This window comes from Podarcis filfolensis (assembly GCF_964270895.1).
Source record: "Podarcis filfolensis genome assembly, chromosome: 13".
Taxonomy (NCBI): domain Eukaryota; kingdom Metazoa; phylum Chordata; class Lepidosauria; order Squamata; family Lacertidae; genus Podarcis; species Podarcis filfolensis.
In genome coordinates this window covers 13,408,701-13,428,067 of record NC_139615.1, presented here as the reverse complement: position 1 = coordinate 13,428,067, position 19,367 = coordinate 13,408,701, and the positions used below count along the sequence as shown (strand labels likewise).

Here is a 19,367-nt window from a genome sequence, read left to right as displayed (position 1 = left end):
GGCTCAGGGCGGCTAACAACAATAAAACAGTACAAAAGTACAGCACAAACAACACTCTAAAATCATTCATTATAAAATTAATTAAATTCAAGCCACTGGCCACCATTGGGCCAGAGCTCCGCGAAGATTGCCGAGGGAGGGAGTCAGGCTGTGCCCTGGCCAAAGGCCTGGTGGAACAGCTCTGTCTTGCAGGCCCTGCGGAAAGATGTCAAGTCCCGCAGGACCCTAGTCTCTTGTGACAGAGTGTTCCACCAGGACGGAGCCACAGCCGAAAAAGCCCTGGCTCTAGTTGAGGCCAGCCTAACTTCTCTGTGGCCTGGGACCTTCAAGATGTTTTTATTTGAAGACCGTAAGTTTCTCTGTGGGACATACCAGGAGAGGCGGTCCCGTAGGTACGAGGGTCCTAGGCCGTATAGGGCTTTAAAGGTTGAAACCAGCACCTTAAACCTGAACCTGTACTCCACCGGGAGCCAGTGCAGCTGGTATAGCACCGGGTGAATGTGATCTCGCAGCGAAGACCCCGTAAGGAGTCTCGCTGTAGCATTCTGCACCCACTGGAGTTTCTGGGTCAGTCTCAAGGGCAGCCCCATGTAGAGCAAGTTACAATAATCCAGTCTGGAGGTGACCGTCGCATGGATCACAGTGGCTAGGTCAGGGCGAGAGAGGTAAGGAGCCAACTGCTTAGCTTGGCGGAGATGAAAAAATGCTGCCTTTGTTATAGCTGCAATCTGCGCCTCCATGGAAAGGGAGGTGTCGAAGATTACACCCAAACTCTTAACGGACGGTGCTGGCACTAATTGCGCCCCCGCAAGAGATGGGAGTTGCCCCCCCAATCCCATATCGTCCCGTCCCAGCCACAGGACCTCTGTCTTCGAAGGATTTAGCTTCAACCAGCTCCCACGTAACCATCGAGCCACAGCTTCCAAACATCTGGTCAGTGTGTCTGGGGCCAAGTCAGGATGGCCATCCATCAACAGATAGAGTTGGGTGTCATCGGCATACTGATGGCAACCCAGCCCAAAACTCCGGACAAGCTGGGCGAGGGGGCGCATAAAGATGTTGAAAAGCATCGGGGAGAGTATCGCACCCTGAGGTACTCCACACACCAAGGAGTAGCGCGATGACAATTCCCCCCCAAGTGCCACCCTCTGTCCCCGACCAGAGAGAAACGAGCGCAGCCATTGAAGGACTGTGCCCTGGATCCCCACATCGGCAAGGCGGTGGTACAGAAGTTCATGATCGACCATGTCGAAAGCTGCTGACAGATCTAGAAGAATCAGCAGCCCCGACCCGCCTCGATCCAGCTGTCTACGAAGATCATCTGTTAGGGCAACCAGAGCCATCTCGGTCCCATGACCAGCGCGGAAGCCGGACTGGAATGGATCCAGAGTCGATGTTTCATCCAGAAACCCACCAAGCTGTTCAGCAACCGCTCTCTCAATCACCTTACCCAGGAACGGAAGATTCGAAACCGGGCGGTAATTGGATAGATCTAAAGGATCTAATGATGTTTTCTTTAAGAGCAGACGCACCACTGCCTCCTTCAGTTCCCCTGGGAATGTCCCCATGCCAAGGGACAAATTGATGATATCCCCCAGGAGGGCCCGCACCTCGTCTGGACACGCTCTAATCAGCCAAGACGGGCACGGGTCGAGAGGACAGGTGGTGGGCTTTCCAGCTCGGAGGAGTCTGTCCACATCGGCTGGGGATATCCGGTCGAAGTGGTCCAATACTGGACCCGGGGACAGTCGAGGGGCCTCGAGTTCCTTTATTGTATCCAAATTGGCAGGAAGGTCATGGCGGAGCAACAAGACCTTCTCCGCAAAAAAGCTCGCAAATGCCTCACAGCTGTGTGTCAAATTGTTATTTAAATTTGGCTGTCCTCAAGGGATGTTAAAGACCTGATTATACTAAATAATTGCACCAGGCGAGAGCTAGCGGATGCAATGGAGGCCGAGAAGTAAGACTTCTTAGCAGCCTTCACCGCCATCTCGTAGGTTTTCATAAAAGCCCTACAAGATGTTCTTGAGGCTCCGTCACGGGCACCCCGCCATACTCGCTCTAGCCGTCTGAGGTCCTGCTTCATTTTCCGGAGCTCCTCGGTAAACCAGGGAACCCAGTTTCTGCGGGGTCGTAGAGGCCGCTTAGGTGCGATCTCATCAATGGCTGCCAGGAGCTGGATATTCCAGCCCTCAACAAGCTCAGTCAATGAGTCGCCAGGGGGAGCAAGGTCCCGCAAGGCTTGGCGGAATCTATCAGGGTCCATCAGCCTCTGCAGGCGAGCCCAAATCGGCTCGCCACCTAAGCAGGGTGGGGGTGGAAAGTCAATCCTGGCTTTCAGAGCGTAGTGATCAGACCATGGCACCTTCATTGAAGGAGACATGATCACATCTATAGCTACGCCAAAGATCAAATCCAGCGTGTGGCCTGCTTGATGTGTGGGGCCCAAAACAAACTAGGAGAGCCCTAGTGTCGCCATGGAAGACACCAGGTCCAGAGCCTGTGAGGAGGGAGTGGCATCAGCATGGATGTTGAAGTCCCCCAATACCAATAGGTTAGGGAACTCCAAGGCCCAGCCGGCCACCGCCTCCAATAGGCCTGACAGGGTGGCTGCTGGTGCACTAGGTGGCCGGTACACCAGCCAGACAGCCAAGCTCTCCTCGGAGCCCCACACTAGGCCAACACATTCAATGCCGGGGATCGAAGGCAGAGGAGCAGTGTAAATAAATAAATATGCAATTGAATGCAAGTCAATGTGTGGTCTGTAGGTCCATAACACAACCACCTTGCTGAAATAGTCTGGGTGTGATCCCTGCAGAGATGGAATAAATACCTGCAAAAATTGCTGTATGCTACCTTGAGTTCCCTTGAGAAAATGTGAGCAATAAATGAATTGAATATCAAACTGGGGTGAAGCGAGAGAGAGAACACTTCAGATTGAAAAATAACATGCCAGGCTACAGAACGGACTCATTTCTTTTCCCTTGACGTGAAGACCTTCTACATGCAGGGATTTTATTTTATTATTATCACTTTAATGGAAGACGACCAGTCAGCTACCTGGGATGTAAAGCTTAAGAAAAGCAGCAAGTGTTTTCATGGTTGATATTGAACGCTCTTTCCTCATCCAATTTGGGTACGGATTGAAAAGGCCAGACATTTTTCAATACACATTGCCCCATCTAAAAAAAAAATATTTAAATGCACGATGTCCTTTCTGCAGTGCTGATGAACAGCGATAAAAGCCGCTTTCCACAAGTTCAGTCTTCGGTTATGCAAAACTGGAGACTCTGGGCCAGGACTTCCTCAAAGCAATTATCTCACCTTGGTATTACACCATCTCTGCCAATGGCCTATATAACAGCTGTCCAGGAAAGGTGAGACCATCAGAGAGGAACCAGGCTCAGCTTTGACCACATCTGTCTACCCAGGGAAACAGCAACACAAGGTGAGTGGCTGGGGAGATGATCCCCAAGTCTTGATGAGAGGGTTCCTGCAGGCAGCAGATCAAGGGTACGGATATGCTTACAGCCTAGGACCCTCGTACCCACGGGACCGCCTCTCCCATTATGCCCCACAGAGGACCTTAAGGTCCATATATAACAACACCCTAGAGGTCCCAGGCCCTAAGGAAGTCAGATTAAACTCAACCAGAGCCAGGGCCTTTTCAACACTGGCTCCAGCCTGGTGGAACGCTCTGCCTCATGAGACTAGGGCCCTGCAGGATCTGATTTATTTCCACAGGGCCTGTAAGACAGAGTTGTTCCGCCTGGCCTTTGGCTTGGAATCAACTTGATCCCCTCCCCCTCTTTCCTTTTCCCTTTCTCCTTCTGTGATGGAACTCCTATTTGGGGACTTCCCTGGCCTTTTTTCTGGCCCACGTAGGACCAGTCTGGATAGTTGGCCTTGGCGAAGACTTGACGTTTTCATCCCCCAAAAAGTTTTTGATTTGAGTTCCTACTGAAATGAGGCTGCATTTTAATGTTGCATTTTAATCTTGTTTTTAAGTTGTATTTCAATCAATTGTTTTATACCTGGTGTTAGCCGCCCTGAGCTGGGGAGGGCAGGGTATAAATAAAACCTTTGAAGGGTTGTTGATGCATAGAGAAAGTCATTCAGGGGAAACATCTGGTGGCAGTCAAAAGCTGGAGTCAAAAGTGGGTGGGGGTTGCAGCATTCCACATCTCTTTCTCTGCCACCCCAGCTCTCCCTCCTCTTTCTACTCAGCTTTGTGGGTCAAATGTGATCAAACCTGGGCCACAGGATTCCCACCGCAGATCTAGAGTATGGGGAACTTTCAAAGACTTTGAGATGAGATGATGGGTTCATGGAGGAGGTTCTTGCAGGAAGTTGTAGCAGCAAGGGCTGTAGCTCAGCGTTAGTTGCATATAGAAGGTTTCAAACTTACTGTTGTTTCCACTCTCAAAGGTCAACCAGAAGATGGGACTCTTCACCTACTTCAGCCTTTGCCTCCTGGGCATCCTGGTCGCAAATCCTTTCCTGGGAGGTGAGTTCCCCTTAACAAATACTGACATTGCATGACCAGTTAACAAACGGAATTGACTGAATACCTGTCACCAGATCCTTTTAGTCTTTCCAAAAGATATTGGAGATAAGGCTAACCCAAAATCTCCATCAGGCTCATTCAGTCCTTAACATTAGTGGGTCTCTTTGGTTTAGTTGGTGTTGTTGGACTATAATGTTCTTTAGTCCTGAGTGCTGACCGCACTTGGTGGGGCTGATGGGAGTCAGGAGTCCAATGATGTGGAGGTTGTGGTAGGCTAGAAAGTGTTGGACTAGGGCTGGGGAAACCCAGTTTCAAATCCTCATGCAGCCATTAAGCTCAGCCTTGGGATGGACACTATCTCTCAACCTAACCTGCCTTGCACGATCCTTGTGTAGTTGAGAGAGGCATGTCAAGCTCCTGAGAGGACTGGTGGTATATCAGCAAAAGGCAAGTGAGATGCAATATCAAAGTTCAGGGGCTGTCAAGCAAAAACGTTTAGGGTGTAAAACAGGGCCAATAAGGGGTGTGGCCTGTGAGAGGGGGTGTGGCCTAGGGAGAGTTCCAAGGACCAGATAGAGAAGCTTGGAGGGGCATTTTTGGCCCCAGGCCTGATATTCCCCTACCCCTGGAATACCCTTCCATAAACAGTTCTGTGGGGCAAGTCTATGCCACCTGTCATCTAGGGATGAGGTAGGGTTTTCTTCCTTACAGGGAACATTCTCCCCTAACTTCCAGGGTGGATTTGATTTAAATCAAATCGATTTAAATCATGATTTAAATCACTAGTCAGTAAGACTTGATTTAAATCTTTCTTTTTTACAGAAAGACTCATTCTTGCTGGTATAATCTTAATATTGACAAGCAGATGAAGGTTTCATTTTTGGAATAATAAATTTTCAGAGTAGTTTTTACAGTTGTATCAAAAATTACTGATTAGGTTATACTATTAGAAACACATAGACAGATAATTATGAAATTATTGTGAGGCTTAATAATTAACTGTTTATATTTGGACAACCTTTCTGCTGTACTTTATTGGAAGGAGAAAAATACTCATTTCCTTAATAACAAGTTAAGCAATTTATTTAACTAAAACAATAACATTATAGCATATATATCCATGTTTGTTAACTGAGGTGGTTAAGCAATTTTTAAAAAAAACTTAGACTAAGTTTTAGCACACATGAAAAACTTAAAACAAATCCTTATTCCCTGATGAATAGCCTTTGGAGTATAATGTAACTTAAATAGAAAACTATCTTTAGAAAGATTTTTCCTCCAAAAGCATTTTGTTTTAAAAATCCAATTTAAATTTTTAAAAAACCGATTTAAATTTTAAAAATCCATTTTTATTTTTTTTAAAAAAGCATTGATTTTTATCCACCCTGCTAACTTCTAAGCAATCTGTCCGCCCAACACCAACACCGTTTCTGTCTCTCTCTCCATGCAGCTGAGGCCGACACCTGCGCCAGGGAGTGGCTGCAAAACCAGGGCAACTGCTATGCATACTTTGATGCCAAGCTGACGTGGCAGGAGGCTGAGGTAAGGAGCATTTGGCACCCAACCAGTTACATCCCTACAATTTTGAAAGCAAAATTTGAGAGTGATTGAAACTTGTACAAAGCAGAACTCATGATTTGGAAAGTTTGGCTCCTGCACCAATCCAGCTGGTTGGATATGGTCAGAGGGGAAGTTTTCTTTTCTCCTCTCACCTCAAAATGAGTACAGTGGTACCTCTGGTTAAGTACTTAATTCATTCTGGAGGTTCCGTATTTAACCTGAAACTGTTCTTAACCTGAAGCACCACTTTAGCTAATGGGGCCTCCTGCTGCCGCTGCGCTGCCAGAGCACGATTTCTGTTCTCATCCTGAAGCAAAGTTCTTAACCTGAAGCACTATTTCTGGGTTAGCAGAGTCTGTAACCTGAAGCGTATGTAACCTGAAGCATATGTAACCTGAGGTACCACTGTACTGCCCTGAATTTCTCTCCCATCTCTACCTGCTATTATAAAAATATTGAATATGACAAGCTAATAAGTAACAATGTTACCTTAAAACTCAACATCAAGACTTGTGCTTCTTAGACGTATCCCTCAAATTAGGGGGGGGGGGTGTTAAGTGAGTTTTAAAAAAATCCACAAAATTTAAATTCCAGTGTGGGTGGATTCAGCTCTGCACCAGCCCTGCTGATAGGGCAGGGCAAGATAGGATGTTACATCTCTCTTTTCTTCTCTGTCCTCAGATTGAGTGCCAGAGCTATGGCCGTGGGGCCCATCTTGCCTCTGTCCTTACCAAAGCAGAGACACTCCTGGTGGCAGAGCACATCTCCACTTACCAGCAAGACATAAGCGACGTCTGGATTGGGCTCCACGATGTCCGTCAGGTGAGCTTCTCTCATGTGCTCCATTCCTGGCCCATATCATCCCTGAGTGGGGATTCCTTAGCTTTGCCACTCCATTTTTATCCCAATATCCTCCCAGGCAGAATCCCAAATTGGACAAATTCCTGGAGGATAAGGCTGCCATCCTCTGCCTCCAGTCTGGGGTAGTAATTCTTCTGAATGCCAGATGCTGGAAACTTCGGGAAGGTGTGTGCTGTTGCCCTCAGGTCCTAATAATAATAATAATAATAATAATAATAATAATAATAATAATAATAATTTATTATTTATATCCCGCCCATCTGGCTGGGTTTCCCCAGCCACTCTGGGCAGCTTCCAACTGAATATTAAAAACAATACAGCATCAGACATTAAAAACTTCCCTAAACAGGGACACCTTTGGCTGTCTTTTAAAAGTAAAATAGTTGTTTATTGCCTTGACATCTTCTGAGAGGGCATTCCACAGGGCAGGCACCACTACCGAGAAGGCCCTCTGCCTGGTTCCCCGCAACCTCACTTCTCACAGCGAGGGAACCACCAGAAGGCCCTCGGCGCTGGACCTCAATGTCCGGGCTGGATGATGGGGCTGGAGACGCTCCTTCAGGTATACAGGACCAAGGCCGTTTAGCGCTTTAAAGGTCAGCAGCAACACTTTAAATTGTGCTCGGAAACATACTGGGAGCCAATGAAGATCTTTCAGGTCTCTGCTGTTATATGGTCTCTGCGGCCGCTCACAGTCACCAGTCTAGCTGCCTCATTCTGGATTAATTGCTTGCAGGTTTCCCTCAGGCATCTGGTTGGCCGCTGTAAGAACAGGATGCTGGGCTATGATAGGCCATTGGTCTGATCCAGCAGGCTCTTCTTACATTCAAATACACCATTTTGTTATTTTCAACGGGAGTCCTTCTCTTCTCCATCATAGCTTGCGTTAGCTGCCCGCTGGCCAGAACTCTCCAGCTCAGCTTTTGCGCTGGGCTCCTCCCACTTCCTTAACCACATGATCTGTTCCGTCTCTTTCATGCAGATCAAGTAGAATGGCGCTACATTCATGTTTGACAGAGCGGTGGCTCCATGCCAATGCCGTCCCACTCTTACCTCAACAATCTCCCAAATTTATTCCCCCAAGCTGTTGCTTCTCCACTGTTTTCCACGAGAGTCTTCCTCTGCTGCTAACAGATCCCCATGGGGAAAACTCTCCAGCAAGTTGGCTTCATCCAATTTCTCTATCTGGCCCCTTCCATCACATGATGTGTTCTGTCTCTTTTCTGCAGACCAGGAAATGGAGGTGGGCTGACGAATCCACCTACAACTACAAGGCCTGGATGAACCACCAGCCAGACAACTACCGCAAAGCCGAGTACTGTGTGGAGCTGAGACGAACCACAGGTAAGCAAGTCATTCTCAGTGTCTGAGAAACGACAAGGGCATTTTAGGACAAGGATAGGAAAACTCAAGCCTGGGGGGCCAAATATGCCACTTTGTCTGGCCCTTGGACCTCTTCCCAGCCATATCCTCTCTCCCCTGGCCATGACTACCCTCCCTGACTCTGCTCCATGCCCTTGCTTTGTGTTTGTGCCTGGCTGGACTGTGTCCTTGAACTCTGGCTTGTCTGGATAGAGCAGGCAGAGGGAGGTGGGAGTGTGTGTGTGTAGAAACCAGCTTATTGGACAAGGGTAAAGTTAACATTCACTGCTCCACCCACTTTTGCCTCTGGCCCTGCCCATCAATGGCATGTGGCCCTCAGGAAATTGTCCAGATAGATATGCAACCCTCAGGCTGGAAAAGGTTCACCACTCCTGATTTAGGGACACAATGGCTGGCCATGTTCTGAATACAGTGGTACTTCGGGTTACATACACTTCAGGTTACAGACTCCGCTAACCCAGAAATAGTACCTCGGGTTAAGAACTTTGCTTCAGGATGAGAACAGAAATCGTGCTCTGGGGGTGCAGCGGCAGCAAGAGGCCCCATTAGCTAAAGTGGTGCTTCAGGTTAAGAACAGTTTCAGGTTAAGAATGGACCTCCGGAATGAATTAAGTACTTAACCCGAGGTACCACTGTATACCATGAGATGGAGAGCTACAACTGATCTATGCAATTCAGTTGCCTGTGAATACCATAGCTTGCACCTGTATACACACTATACCTTTAAGCCAGATTTGAAACACATTCTTTCCCTCACATAATTCTGAGCACTGTAGTTTCCCCCTCACAGAGTTACAGTTCCTAGCAACCTTAACAAACCATAGTTCAAAAAATTCTTCAGGGGGATGTGCTTTGAATGTGCTGTGTGCGCACAGTGTCTACAAATAACACCCAAACCACAGAGAAGGCATGCTCTCCTTTTTTCCCCAAAGTCAGGGTAGCCAGCATGACACCCTTCAGATGTGCACTATGACTCCCATCTGCTCTAGTCCACATGGCTAGGGGTCGGGGATGATGAGTGTCATTGTACAAAAAAATCCGAAGGTCACAAGGTTAGCTACCCATCTCCTAGAGTGCTCTTGAGCAAAAATATCTAGCCTCAGATGTGAAAAACTCTCGGGGAAGAAATATACAGATCAGAAAACAAACTGAAACTTTGTTGTTGTTGTTTAGTCGTTTAGTCGTGTCTGACTCTTCGTGACCCCATGGACCAGAGCACGCCAGGCACTTCTAACTGAAACTTTACTCCTTTGTTTTATTTGCCTTCACACATTTGAACATTAGAATCAGTTCTATTTGCTTTTCCCCTTAAAAATATTAATAGTGGGAACTTGAAGCTCTTGTGAAACCTGAGATTTAATTGGAGGTTGGCAACATCAGTTCAGGTTACAGAACCGCCAAACCAAAGGGCTAACTTGAGCCTTATCTTCTGCCTCCTAGACTTTAAACAGTGGAACGACGCCCCCTGCAGGAAACTCAACGCCTACATCTGCAAGCATGAACTGTAGGGAAGACTGTATCGCCTGACTGCGCCTGCCGGGATGGAACTGGACCCGGCACAAGAGATTGGCTGACTTGGTGGATGTGTCTCTCTGATGCCATTACTCTCCCTCCTTCCACAAAGCCAAAGACCAGCTCCTCCTGTTCATCCTGTTTTCAGTGCCATCTCTGAGGAGCTGCTTCTGTTCTCTGCCTCTTTCCCTTACCCTTTTCGTGTATGTGAATGTATCTCTGCAGGTACAGTGTGATGTTAATAAACTCTTTCTTGCGCATCTCTATTTCCTGGCATGCTCCTGTAATTCCAGATAGCTCCCAGTCCGCTCAGCCTCCTCTAGGATGGCCACATGGGGGAAGGAGGTCAATAGGAACACACTCTCTGCTCCTTTGTGCATTTGGGAGAATTTGGAGGTACTACAGCTTCCTTCTCTCTTGCACAGGATGCTACACCTGTAGTCACAATCGTGCCATCAGCTGTGCCCTGGGCTACACAATGCTAGAATTTCCTTCTTCTTAACTGTTAAAGCAGGGCAAGGAATCAGCGGGACTCCCGATTGTGTTGGACTCCAACCTCCATCATCCCTGATCATTGGTCATACTGGCTGATGGGAGATGGAGTCCAGCAGCATCTGAAGAGCCTAATTTCCCCTCTCCCCTCCTCCCTGGAGAGTAACAACAGGCCACACTATCACACAAATTTGGATGTACAATTGCAAAGTACTCTGTGCAAAAGCGCTCTGCCAAAAAACCAATGAGCCTTGTGCATTTCCAACCCGACATGCATTCATAGCCAAAGCAGGCACAGAAGACACCTGGCATCTTCCCAGTATGACAGGATGTACAGTATTTCCTTTTGAATTCCACCACTACCACGCCAAATTTGTACCTATACATATAAGCTGTTGTTGTTGTTGTTTAGTCGTTTAGTCGTGTCCAACTCTTCATGACCCCATGGACCAGAGCACGCCAGGCACTCCTGTCTTCCACTGCCTCCCGCAGTTTGGTCAGTCTCATGTTTGTAGCTTCGAGAACACTGTCCAACCATCTCGTCCTCTGTCGTCCCCTTCTTCTTGTGCCCTCCATCTTTCCCAACATCAGGGTCTTTTCCAAGGAGTCTTCTCTTCTCGTGAGGTGGCCAAAGTACTGGAGCCTCAGCTTCACGATCTGTCCTTCCAGTGAGCACTCAGGGCTGATTTCCTTCAGAATGGATAGGTTTGATGTTCTTGCAGTCCATGGGACTCTCAAGAGTCTCCTCCAGCACCATATGGTCCAGCTCTCACTTCTGTACATCACTACTGGGAAAACCATAGCTTTAACTATACGGACCTTTGTTGGCAAGGTGATGTCTCTGCTTTTTAAGATGCTGTCTAGCTACCAGATGCAAATTTTTGCCCTCTTTTCATGGGGAGGTGAATCAGGTCTGCTGCTCTTATTCTGCCCCCAAAGCACTTTTTTTGCTTCTTCTTTTGCAAAAAAAAAACTTCTTCATATGCACCACAACCACCGCGAAAGCTTTTCAAAACCTTGCAAATGCCTGCCAAATATTGGGATGAATCAACATGCAGACTTCGGGAAAGGAAGGGTCCTAGCTCAGTAGTAGAGCATCTGCTTTGCACGCAGACGGTCCCGACGGCTCAGCATATCTGAAACTCCGGAGAACCAGTGCCAGTCAATGTCGACGGTACAGAGGTTGCCGGCGGACCGGTGGTCTTTCTCTGTAGAAGGCAGCAACTTTCTCAAACTTTCTCCTCCAGGGAAGTGCGGCTGCCCAGAGCACGCTTAAGCAATAGCTTCCCCTGCTGGCATGTTTCGGCATCACTGGAAGGGAGGATGTGTCCGAATTTTAAGCACTGAAATTAAGCGATGTGCTCTCTCAACGTTAAACTGACGCGCGGTGGAGCAGGGGGCGCTCATTGCAGCGGGTAAGTTAAAAGTCATTTAAAGGGACAGGACATCTGATCATGAATCTCCAAAATCTAGTTTTGTCCTGGGAGAGAAGGGGTGTGTGAGAGAAAGAGAAATAAAATAAAACAATCCCTTCAATAACCATTTCAAAATTCAGTCCAAAACTAGATTCTCAGTTCCAAGACAGACAATTCAAAGACTGATAATTCAAAAAGACTGATTATTCAATAATGTTTTATATATTCTATGAGCCGCCCAGAGTAGCTGAGGAAACCCAGCCAGATAGGCGGAGTATAAATAATAAAATTATTAATTATCATTATTATTAAGGAAAGAAAGAAAGAGTCCCTAGCAGGTAACTAAGTTTTTTGTTTTTTAAAAAAAGCCTCTTGTTTTATGTCCTAGATTTTGATTCCTGAGGTGCTTTCTGGGTAAATTGCCTCCCTGTTCCCATCAGCTACTGGTTCATCCTAGAATCATAAAATTAAAGATTTGGAAGGGACCCCAAAGGATATCTATCCCAACCCCCTGCAATCTAGAATCACTGCTAAAGAATCTCCCACAGGTGGCCATCCAACCTCTGATCAAACACCTCCAGTGAAGGAGGTTCCAGCAGAAGACGTGAGATATGCCTGGCCAAAGCCGTCCCAGACCCAGACGCTGAAACTTGCTCCCCATCGGCAGTGATCGTTCCCACCTTCTCTTCCCTTTCGGATTGATGTTCGAGGCTCATCAGTTGCTGGTGACGGATACACAACCTGCATTGCACTGATCACGTTAAGGCTCTGGGCAAACCAGTCCCCCATTGGATAGAAGCAGGATCCCTAGCTCCACCTCCCGGAAGTTGATTGGATAAGCGCATTCCCTCTTTTACCTGCCCGGTAAAAGAAGGAGAGAGAACCTGCCCTAAGAAAGTTTGCTTGCTGCTGTTTTGAAAGTAAAACAGCTTATCCTTTATTTTAGGATCCGTGCTGAAATTCCTTTATCTTGCCAGGTTACCAATGGCGAGATTAAACAGGTTTGTTTTCTTTTATAGTCTCTGTCCTCTTCCTTACGCGCGCGCAACTTTGCCTTTTCTGTGCTGCATATAAAATCCCAGTAAATTTAATCAGGTCTTCATTTTGGGAGTCTGCTATGATGGACGGGTCTGCAAACAATAAAATGTGCACTGTAAGGGTTGCAGAGATTCCATTTCATCCCCCCTTTTCCCCCCTTTTCTTTCTTTCTCCACACACAATCAATTGCCCTTTGGGAGTTATTTTATTTTATTTTTACTTTTTATTTACTAACGATAGTGTAATGAGTTCATGGGTGCAAGACTAAATTCTGGATCAAGCTAGTGTTAGAATTTAATTAAGGCTTGTGTGTTAAAGCCGCCTGTCATACTTCCACATCTAAGACTCTAATCAAGACCCGTGTGTATTAGGCTGTGTGTTAGACATCCCTTTAATTCTAGGAAATCAACAAGCCTCGCCTTAGCCTTTATTTTACACAAACACACAAAGTTTCTAGTCCTCATGTTGAGAAAGAGATGCTTGACAAGGTGGGGAAACCTTCGGTGATTTCGTAATGTTCTGCGCTGCTGTCTCAGGAGCCATCCCTGGTATTTCCGGTTGCTCTGACTTGGCAGCCGATTTGTGAGTCATTAACTCTCTCACTCCCCGCCCATTGTGCTATTGGTTTCCTTGTTTTCATAGCCAGCGATGGTATCAGAGCAGACGGGACACATCTTGACACAAGGTGAGTACTGAGAACTCCATGGGTTAAAATGTGTATTTGTGGTGCAAAGTGCCCTGTGTCCTAGGACCAAGTAGTTAGGGTAAGGAAGGGTGGGGTGCTAATGCTGTAGAAAAGAATTATATCTCTATGAGGGATAGAATACAGTGCCCAGGATTCTTTGGGGGAAACTCTGTGATTTAAATGTGCTTTATATCTATGGTGTGTGCGCAGACTCAGAAAGAAGGTTTAAGAAATTGAACCCGTCTCTGCTTAACGATGTATGTCAGACCAGGGTGTGCTTCCAGGAATCATTTTTATTGAGTATTTATCATGATCTGATTACAGGAAAACCAATCAGCTTTGGCTACAAATGAGCATTCATGCTGATGTGTTTGCTGGGAGGTTAGATGGCATTGGGTCCAAGCAAGTGTCAGCCCACACTTTCCAGAGCATTTTCCCCATCACTTTCCTTCACACCAAAAGTCCAATCTTTGAGGGAAGCTGGTTTGTGGCACAAGACCTACCAATCCACTATAACTGTGTGACTTGAGTTTGCTGGTTTTTGACTCAATCCCACTCAAGAATAGTGACAGTCTGGAAGCACTCAGAGTGGTTTGGAAAAACAACTGAGTTCACCCGCACAATCCATGTAAAGCACTCCTATACACGATAACAATCATGACCCTCCCCTCTCTGGAATGCTGGGAACAGTGATTTTTAAGGGGTCTCACAATGATTCTCAGGACCCTTAACTGCAGTTCCCATGATTCTTTGCGGGGGGAGCTGTGGCTGTTAATGCGGTACAAAACTGCTTTAAATGGATGGTGTGGATGTGACCAGCAAAACAAGCCTTCCAGAGCAAGAAATACCTTGAAGCATTGCTGATAGATAGGGATGGAGAGAAGGAAGGAACTCCATCACTTCAAGGATGAAGAGAACATAGGAAGGTGTTCTTTGTTGTACAAGGACCAGGGGTCCACCTAGCTCAGCATGGTCTGCACTGCCGGGCAGGAGCTGTCCAAGGTTTCAGGCAGGGGACATTGCTAGTCCTACTTGGAGATTGAATATAGCATCTTCTGCATGCAAGGTAGATGCTGTTCTGCTGAGCTATGACTTTTCACCATACAAGAGGGATACAATACAGTTTGTCTGTGATGCTTCCTATACCCCGATGTTAGTTCCCACGGTGGGAGCAGGAGGAACATTGTTAGGGGCTGGCTCAAGGGGGGAAAGACCCAGATCTCGTCTGCTTCGCCCCATATCCACTGCCCCTTCCCTCCTCTTTTTAAAAACAAATGCTTTTTCAAAAGGTTTCACATACAAGCTGGGAGTGCCCCCAGAGTGCAAAGCCAGTAAGATCCCATATAGACATCCCCTTAATTTGCCCACAGGCAACTCATACAATTATGTGACATGGGTCTGTGCTCCCAGTCCTTTAAGTACCAACCAATGTCCGGGGGGGGGGCGGCAGCATGGTGTATTCTTCCATAGCCCTGCACACCAAAAACCAAATCTATGAGTTACATTTTTCAGCCAAAAGACCATGACAACTATAGAGAATTTGCTACAACAGGTAGTGATTTGATGGCCACCAGCTCGGATGGCTTTAAAAGAGGATTGGGGAAATTCATGGAGGATATCAATGGCAACTAGTCATGATGAGTATGTTCTGCCTTCACTGTTGTTTGTTTCTTACCAAATAAAATCACAAATGTTGCTGGTGGCAAATCAGCAGATCCAGCCTAGACCCCAGCTGTGTTCTCAGTTAACATTTTTGAGGAGCAGTTTTGAAAGCTGCCTATATTATGCAGGGAAAAGATCCCCAGACCCCATTTCTATTCCTGGTTGTGTTAACCCATCTGGCTCTAATATGATGTCAAAGTAGTGATAACAACTTTAAGTGACTTGTCAGTGAGTGGAGGCTGACTAAGCCACACTTGAGATGTTGTGCTACAAATCGCCCCAGGCCAGGGTTGAGTCAGAGGCTGGAAATATGTAGGTTGGTTTGTTCCTCCCTGTGTCATCTGCGAAGTTTTCCTTGAAAGTGTCCTTGATTCCTTGTCATGCTGGGCTCTCTGTATAAAAGCAGAGCGGGACAGATTGCTCTTGGCAGAGGGAGTCTGGCCCAGTTTGCCAACTCAGGTAAGGCTTGGACTTTGACCTGATCCATGACAGAAGCAATGTAAGAGTCCTCAGACGGGCCACATCTTAAAACTCAGCCACGGCTTGTGCCAAAACTTCAGCGTCAACCTGGGTAGAGCATTTTGGGGCAAGGAAATCTGGGATGTCTCTAGTCCTACTATATACAAAGTTAGAGGTGGCGTTATTATGCCCATCACAGTGATTAAAAGCATGTGAGAAGGTTAGACTGGAGGAAAGGGTTCCTAGCCACACTGGCTATAGTCTGCCTCTGCTGTCGGGGGTGATATGCCTCTGAATACCAGTTCCTGGGAATCGCAGGCAGGGAGAATGCTCTTGTATTCAGGTTTTGCTTGCAGGCCTCCTGAAGGGCCATTTGATCAGCCACTGTGAGGACAGAGTGTTGGATCCCTTGGCTGGATCCAACAGAAATATTTTTATGTTCTTATTAAATACTTTGAGTGCCTTGACCGATCATCAGGAAGCTGCTTCGGAGTCCACCTGCCAGGGATTGCACCTTGCAGCATAGCGCCTTCGGGACTTTCTATGGAGATAAAACTGTATTAAAATATAAATTTCAAATAAGCACTTCAGGGCAAATTCCACTTCCCAATAACCTTTAGAACTGTGGTTCCCAATGTGGGGCACACGCCTCTCAGGGGGAGCAATTTGAATTTTATGGGGGGCAATTTGGAAGCTTGTTTAGACCAAGTTAATGGCCTTTTAGGCTTCCTCCACGTGTATAGGACGTCACTTTTTGAATAATAAGAATTATATGTCACAGAGGGGCATCAGGATTTTAGAGATGCTTAGGTGAGGCATGGCCAAAATCAGGTTGGGAACCACTGCTTTAGGACCTACCTCGCCACACGATGTAGTAGGCCCCTGTTATGAGGACCCCATTGAGAATTTCCCTGACAACAACAGGCAATGATGTGGTTTCCAGTGAGAAGGGGCTTCTATTTTGAACTGGGAGGTGGTCAAGATGGGGCAGATTTCTGTGTACACCATTAAAGATCAAGGCATTGTCAAGTCATTAATTTGCCAATTTATTTTTTACCATCCTTGGGGGCGCCATATTGTTCTTCCCACCTCAGGAACCAAGCCTCTTGAGACCACCTCCATCCTTCCTACCTCACTTGGCTACCATCCATCACCTGACAAAGAACAACAAAGGGGTCAGCAATGGCAGAGAGAGGCCCACGTCCAGGGCTGACCATGGCACTCCTCTTCCTGGCGGCCTGCTTGGCCGTGGCCGGCGCGGAAAGTTACCAGAAGTTCTTGAGGCAGCACGTTGACTTCCCAACGACGGAGGCTCCTGACCCCCGGAGCTACTGCAACCTTATGATGAAGCGCCGCGACCTGGCCACCTCCCACCACTGCAAGCACCTCAACACTTTCGTCCATGCGGACACCTCCAAGATCCAGCTTGTTTGTGGCGAGGGCGGTGTACCCACCACAGGGGACCTCCGGGAAAGCAATGCCAGCTTCCCCCTCACGCTGTGCCAACTTCAGAAGGGCTCCTGGGCCCCGGACTGCAGTTACAAAGGGACCGATAACACGGAAAGGATCATCATAGCCTGTGAAGGGGGATATCCCGTCCATTTGGAAACTGAAGTCCCAGCTGATGTGGGGCAGGAGGACCTGTGATGTGTGGAGCCAGGAAAAGCAATCCATGTATTTCCATATATATATATATATTTGTCTCTATCTCATTTTCCCTCCTAACCATTATTAACTGAAAAGAAAATCTCACTTTAGTTCACCTATTCCACTTTTATCTCGAGAAGAAAAGATAATTTATTGAATGTAGTCTTCAGATTTTTCTTTCTCGTTTCTCTCCTACCATTTCTTCCATTATCTAAGAATAAAATTCTCGCTTTTCACATATTTTATGTTGAAAATAAATAAAAAATAAGCTGAATTTGATATTGACTTGCTTCCTTTCTTTGGTTTCAATATTGCATTGGGGTTAAAAACAACAACAACAAAGTTCTGGACAATGAGCAGTTTCAAGAGCATAAAAAGAAGATTATCCTTGCAATGTACATCTATAGAGTAAACTAGCAACGTTTCTCCCTCACGTGGAACTCAGGAGGTCCCTACAACTTCTGTGTCTTGTGAGTAAACTTGACGTGAGTTTTCCCGCACACAGAACTCACACGATCTGTTGATGAAAACACCATTCCGAGGTTCTAATGCTTTTCCTGCAGGTTTCTTGATAGTACTTCAAAAAAACAGGGCTCGTCCGGGATTTGAACCCGGGACCTCTCGCACCCTAAGCGAGAATCATACCCCTAGACCAACGAGCCGTCCACTTGCCGAAAACTCTGAAGGTGTCTTTTTCTGTTTTGGTGCCTCCTAGTGGCAACAGCAGTGTTTTCCTTCTCTGCGAGTTTGCTGCCAACTTTTTGCTGTCGTCGCTTTTAAAACGCAACCTCTTGCTAGATCAAAAACTTTCTTCCGCTCCGTGATTTTTCCCCCCTCATTTGTAACAGAGGTGGGAGAAATGCGAGCCTATCTGCATGGGCCAAGAGATGATTATTTAGGGATGAGATTGAACTGGATATTCTCCTCCACCGCTGTAGAAAAGCAAGACGCCTATTTTGGGTAGGGGGAATGCAGAAAAAAAATACAATGAATCCTGGAAATCCTGAGTTTAAACTCCCGGATGTGTTTTGAATCATAACACTGACTCACCCTAGGACTTTTTAAAATAAAAATGGGTTCCTCTGAACATGTACAGAATGCCTCCCCCACCCCACTAGGAGACCATGAAGAGGTTCCTGCCCCACCTGATCCTTTTTATATTTCTAATGTTTAACGGGGCAAGCCTATCCGGCGGTGCATATTTACACGGAAGTAAATCCTTTTAAATTCCCTGGGACTTCACCACGGCTTACTCTTGAATTCAGCGATCCTCCTTACTTGTGAGTAAACATGCACACTACTTAACACTGTAAGTCGTCCTCCAGTTCCTTTTGCAGAGCACACAAAATTATCAACTTCTCTTGCCTGGTTTTAGTTCTCGGGATCTAATTTCCCTTCCAAACACACAACCCCAAAATAAAGAAGATGTAGGAGGATTGTGATCTAAATCGTGAAAAAACAAAAACCCAGTCTTACCATCCAGCTGCCTTGTTCCAGGACTGTGGGAAAGGAAGTTACTATATGCCCTTTTAAAAGACCATCAGATTAGAGCCCATTTAACCAGATTCAAAAGACTGGTAGCGACGACGAATATAGCAGCAGCAGAACAATTTGGATTATATAGATTTGGCTGGAGACTTTACGAAGTTTATTGCTGGTGCAAGCATAACAAAGGCCCCAGCGAGATTTGAACTCGCGACCCCTGGTTTACAAGACCAGTGCTCTAACCCCTGAGCTATGGAGCCTTGTACACAAAGGCTGTTTAGTCCAATGCTCTAGAAAGTGTCTAGAGGTTTCCGGGTTTTGTTGGACAGAAGGAAGTCTTCCAAATATTTTTCTGGCACATTTTTTTTATCACTCGGATGATAGATCCCGCGACACACAGTTGCTCCCCAGGGAGGCTAGCAATACAACTTTTAAAACCACAATACAAAAATAACTTAATTAAAACTTCTTACTAGATAAACAGCAGAGCAGAGAGGAGGGGAATTGAATCGGGAAGGGAAAGCTAATAAAAATTAATTGGTAAAAGCAAAAACACACCAGAGCCGAGACCCTATTTTCTACAATATCACACACACACACACGCAAATTATAATATACTCAGTCATGTATATAAGTATTGCTTAGTACAGATTTATAAAAC

At 46.5% G+C, this 19,367-nt stretch overlaps 2 protein-coding genes across 5 annotated transcripts; both read left to right on the top strand.

The window, feature by feature from the left end:
* The first annotated feature begins 4,434 nt into the window (after positions 1-4,434).
* On the top strand, positions 4,435-10,450 carry LOC310748460 (C-type lectin-like). Its single transcript, XM_083584283.1, has 5 exons — positions 4,435-4,507; positions 5,958-6,049; positions 6,749-6,889; positions 8,158-8,272; positions 9,752-10,450. Exons 1-5 carry the CDS (start codon positions 4,441-4,443, stop codon positions 9,817-9,819), a joined length of 483 nt encoding a protein of 160 aa, XP_083440409.1. The 5' UTR covers positions 4,435-4,440; the 3' UTR covers positions 9,820-10,450.
* A 2,127-nt stretch (positions 10,451-12,577) lies between these two features.
* RNASE12 (ribonuclease A family member 12 (inactive)) lies at positions 12,578-17,500 on the top strand. 4 transcript variants are annotated; one of them, XM_083584289.1, is made up of 3 exons: positions 12,582-12,731; positions 13,415-13,453; positions 16,669-17,500. In XM_083584289.1, exon 3 carries the CDS (start codon positions 16,757-16,759, stop codon positions 17,219-17,221), a length of 465 nt encoding a protein of 154 aa, XP_083440415.1. In that variant the 5' UTR covers positions 12,582-12,731; positions 13,415-13,453; positions 16,669-16,756; the 3' UTR covers positions 17,222-17,500. The 4 variants fall into 4 exon arrangements, with proteins under 4 accessions (XP_083440413.1, XP_083440415.1, XP_083440414.1 ...); XM_083584288.1 differs by having other exon boundaries at positions 13,411-13,453; XM_083584287.1 differs by lacking the exon at positions 13,415-13,453 and having other exon boundaries at positions 12,578-12,731.
* Positions 17,501-19,367: the final 1,867 nt, after the last annotated feature.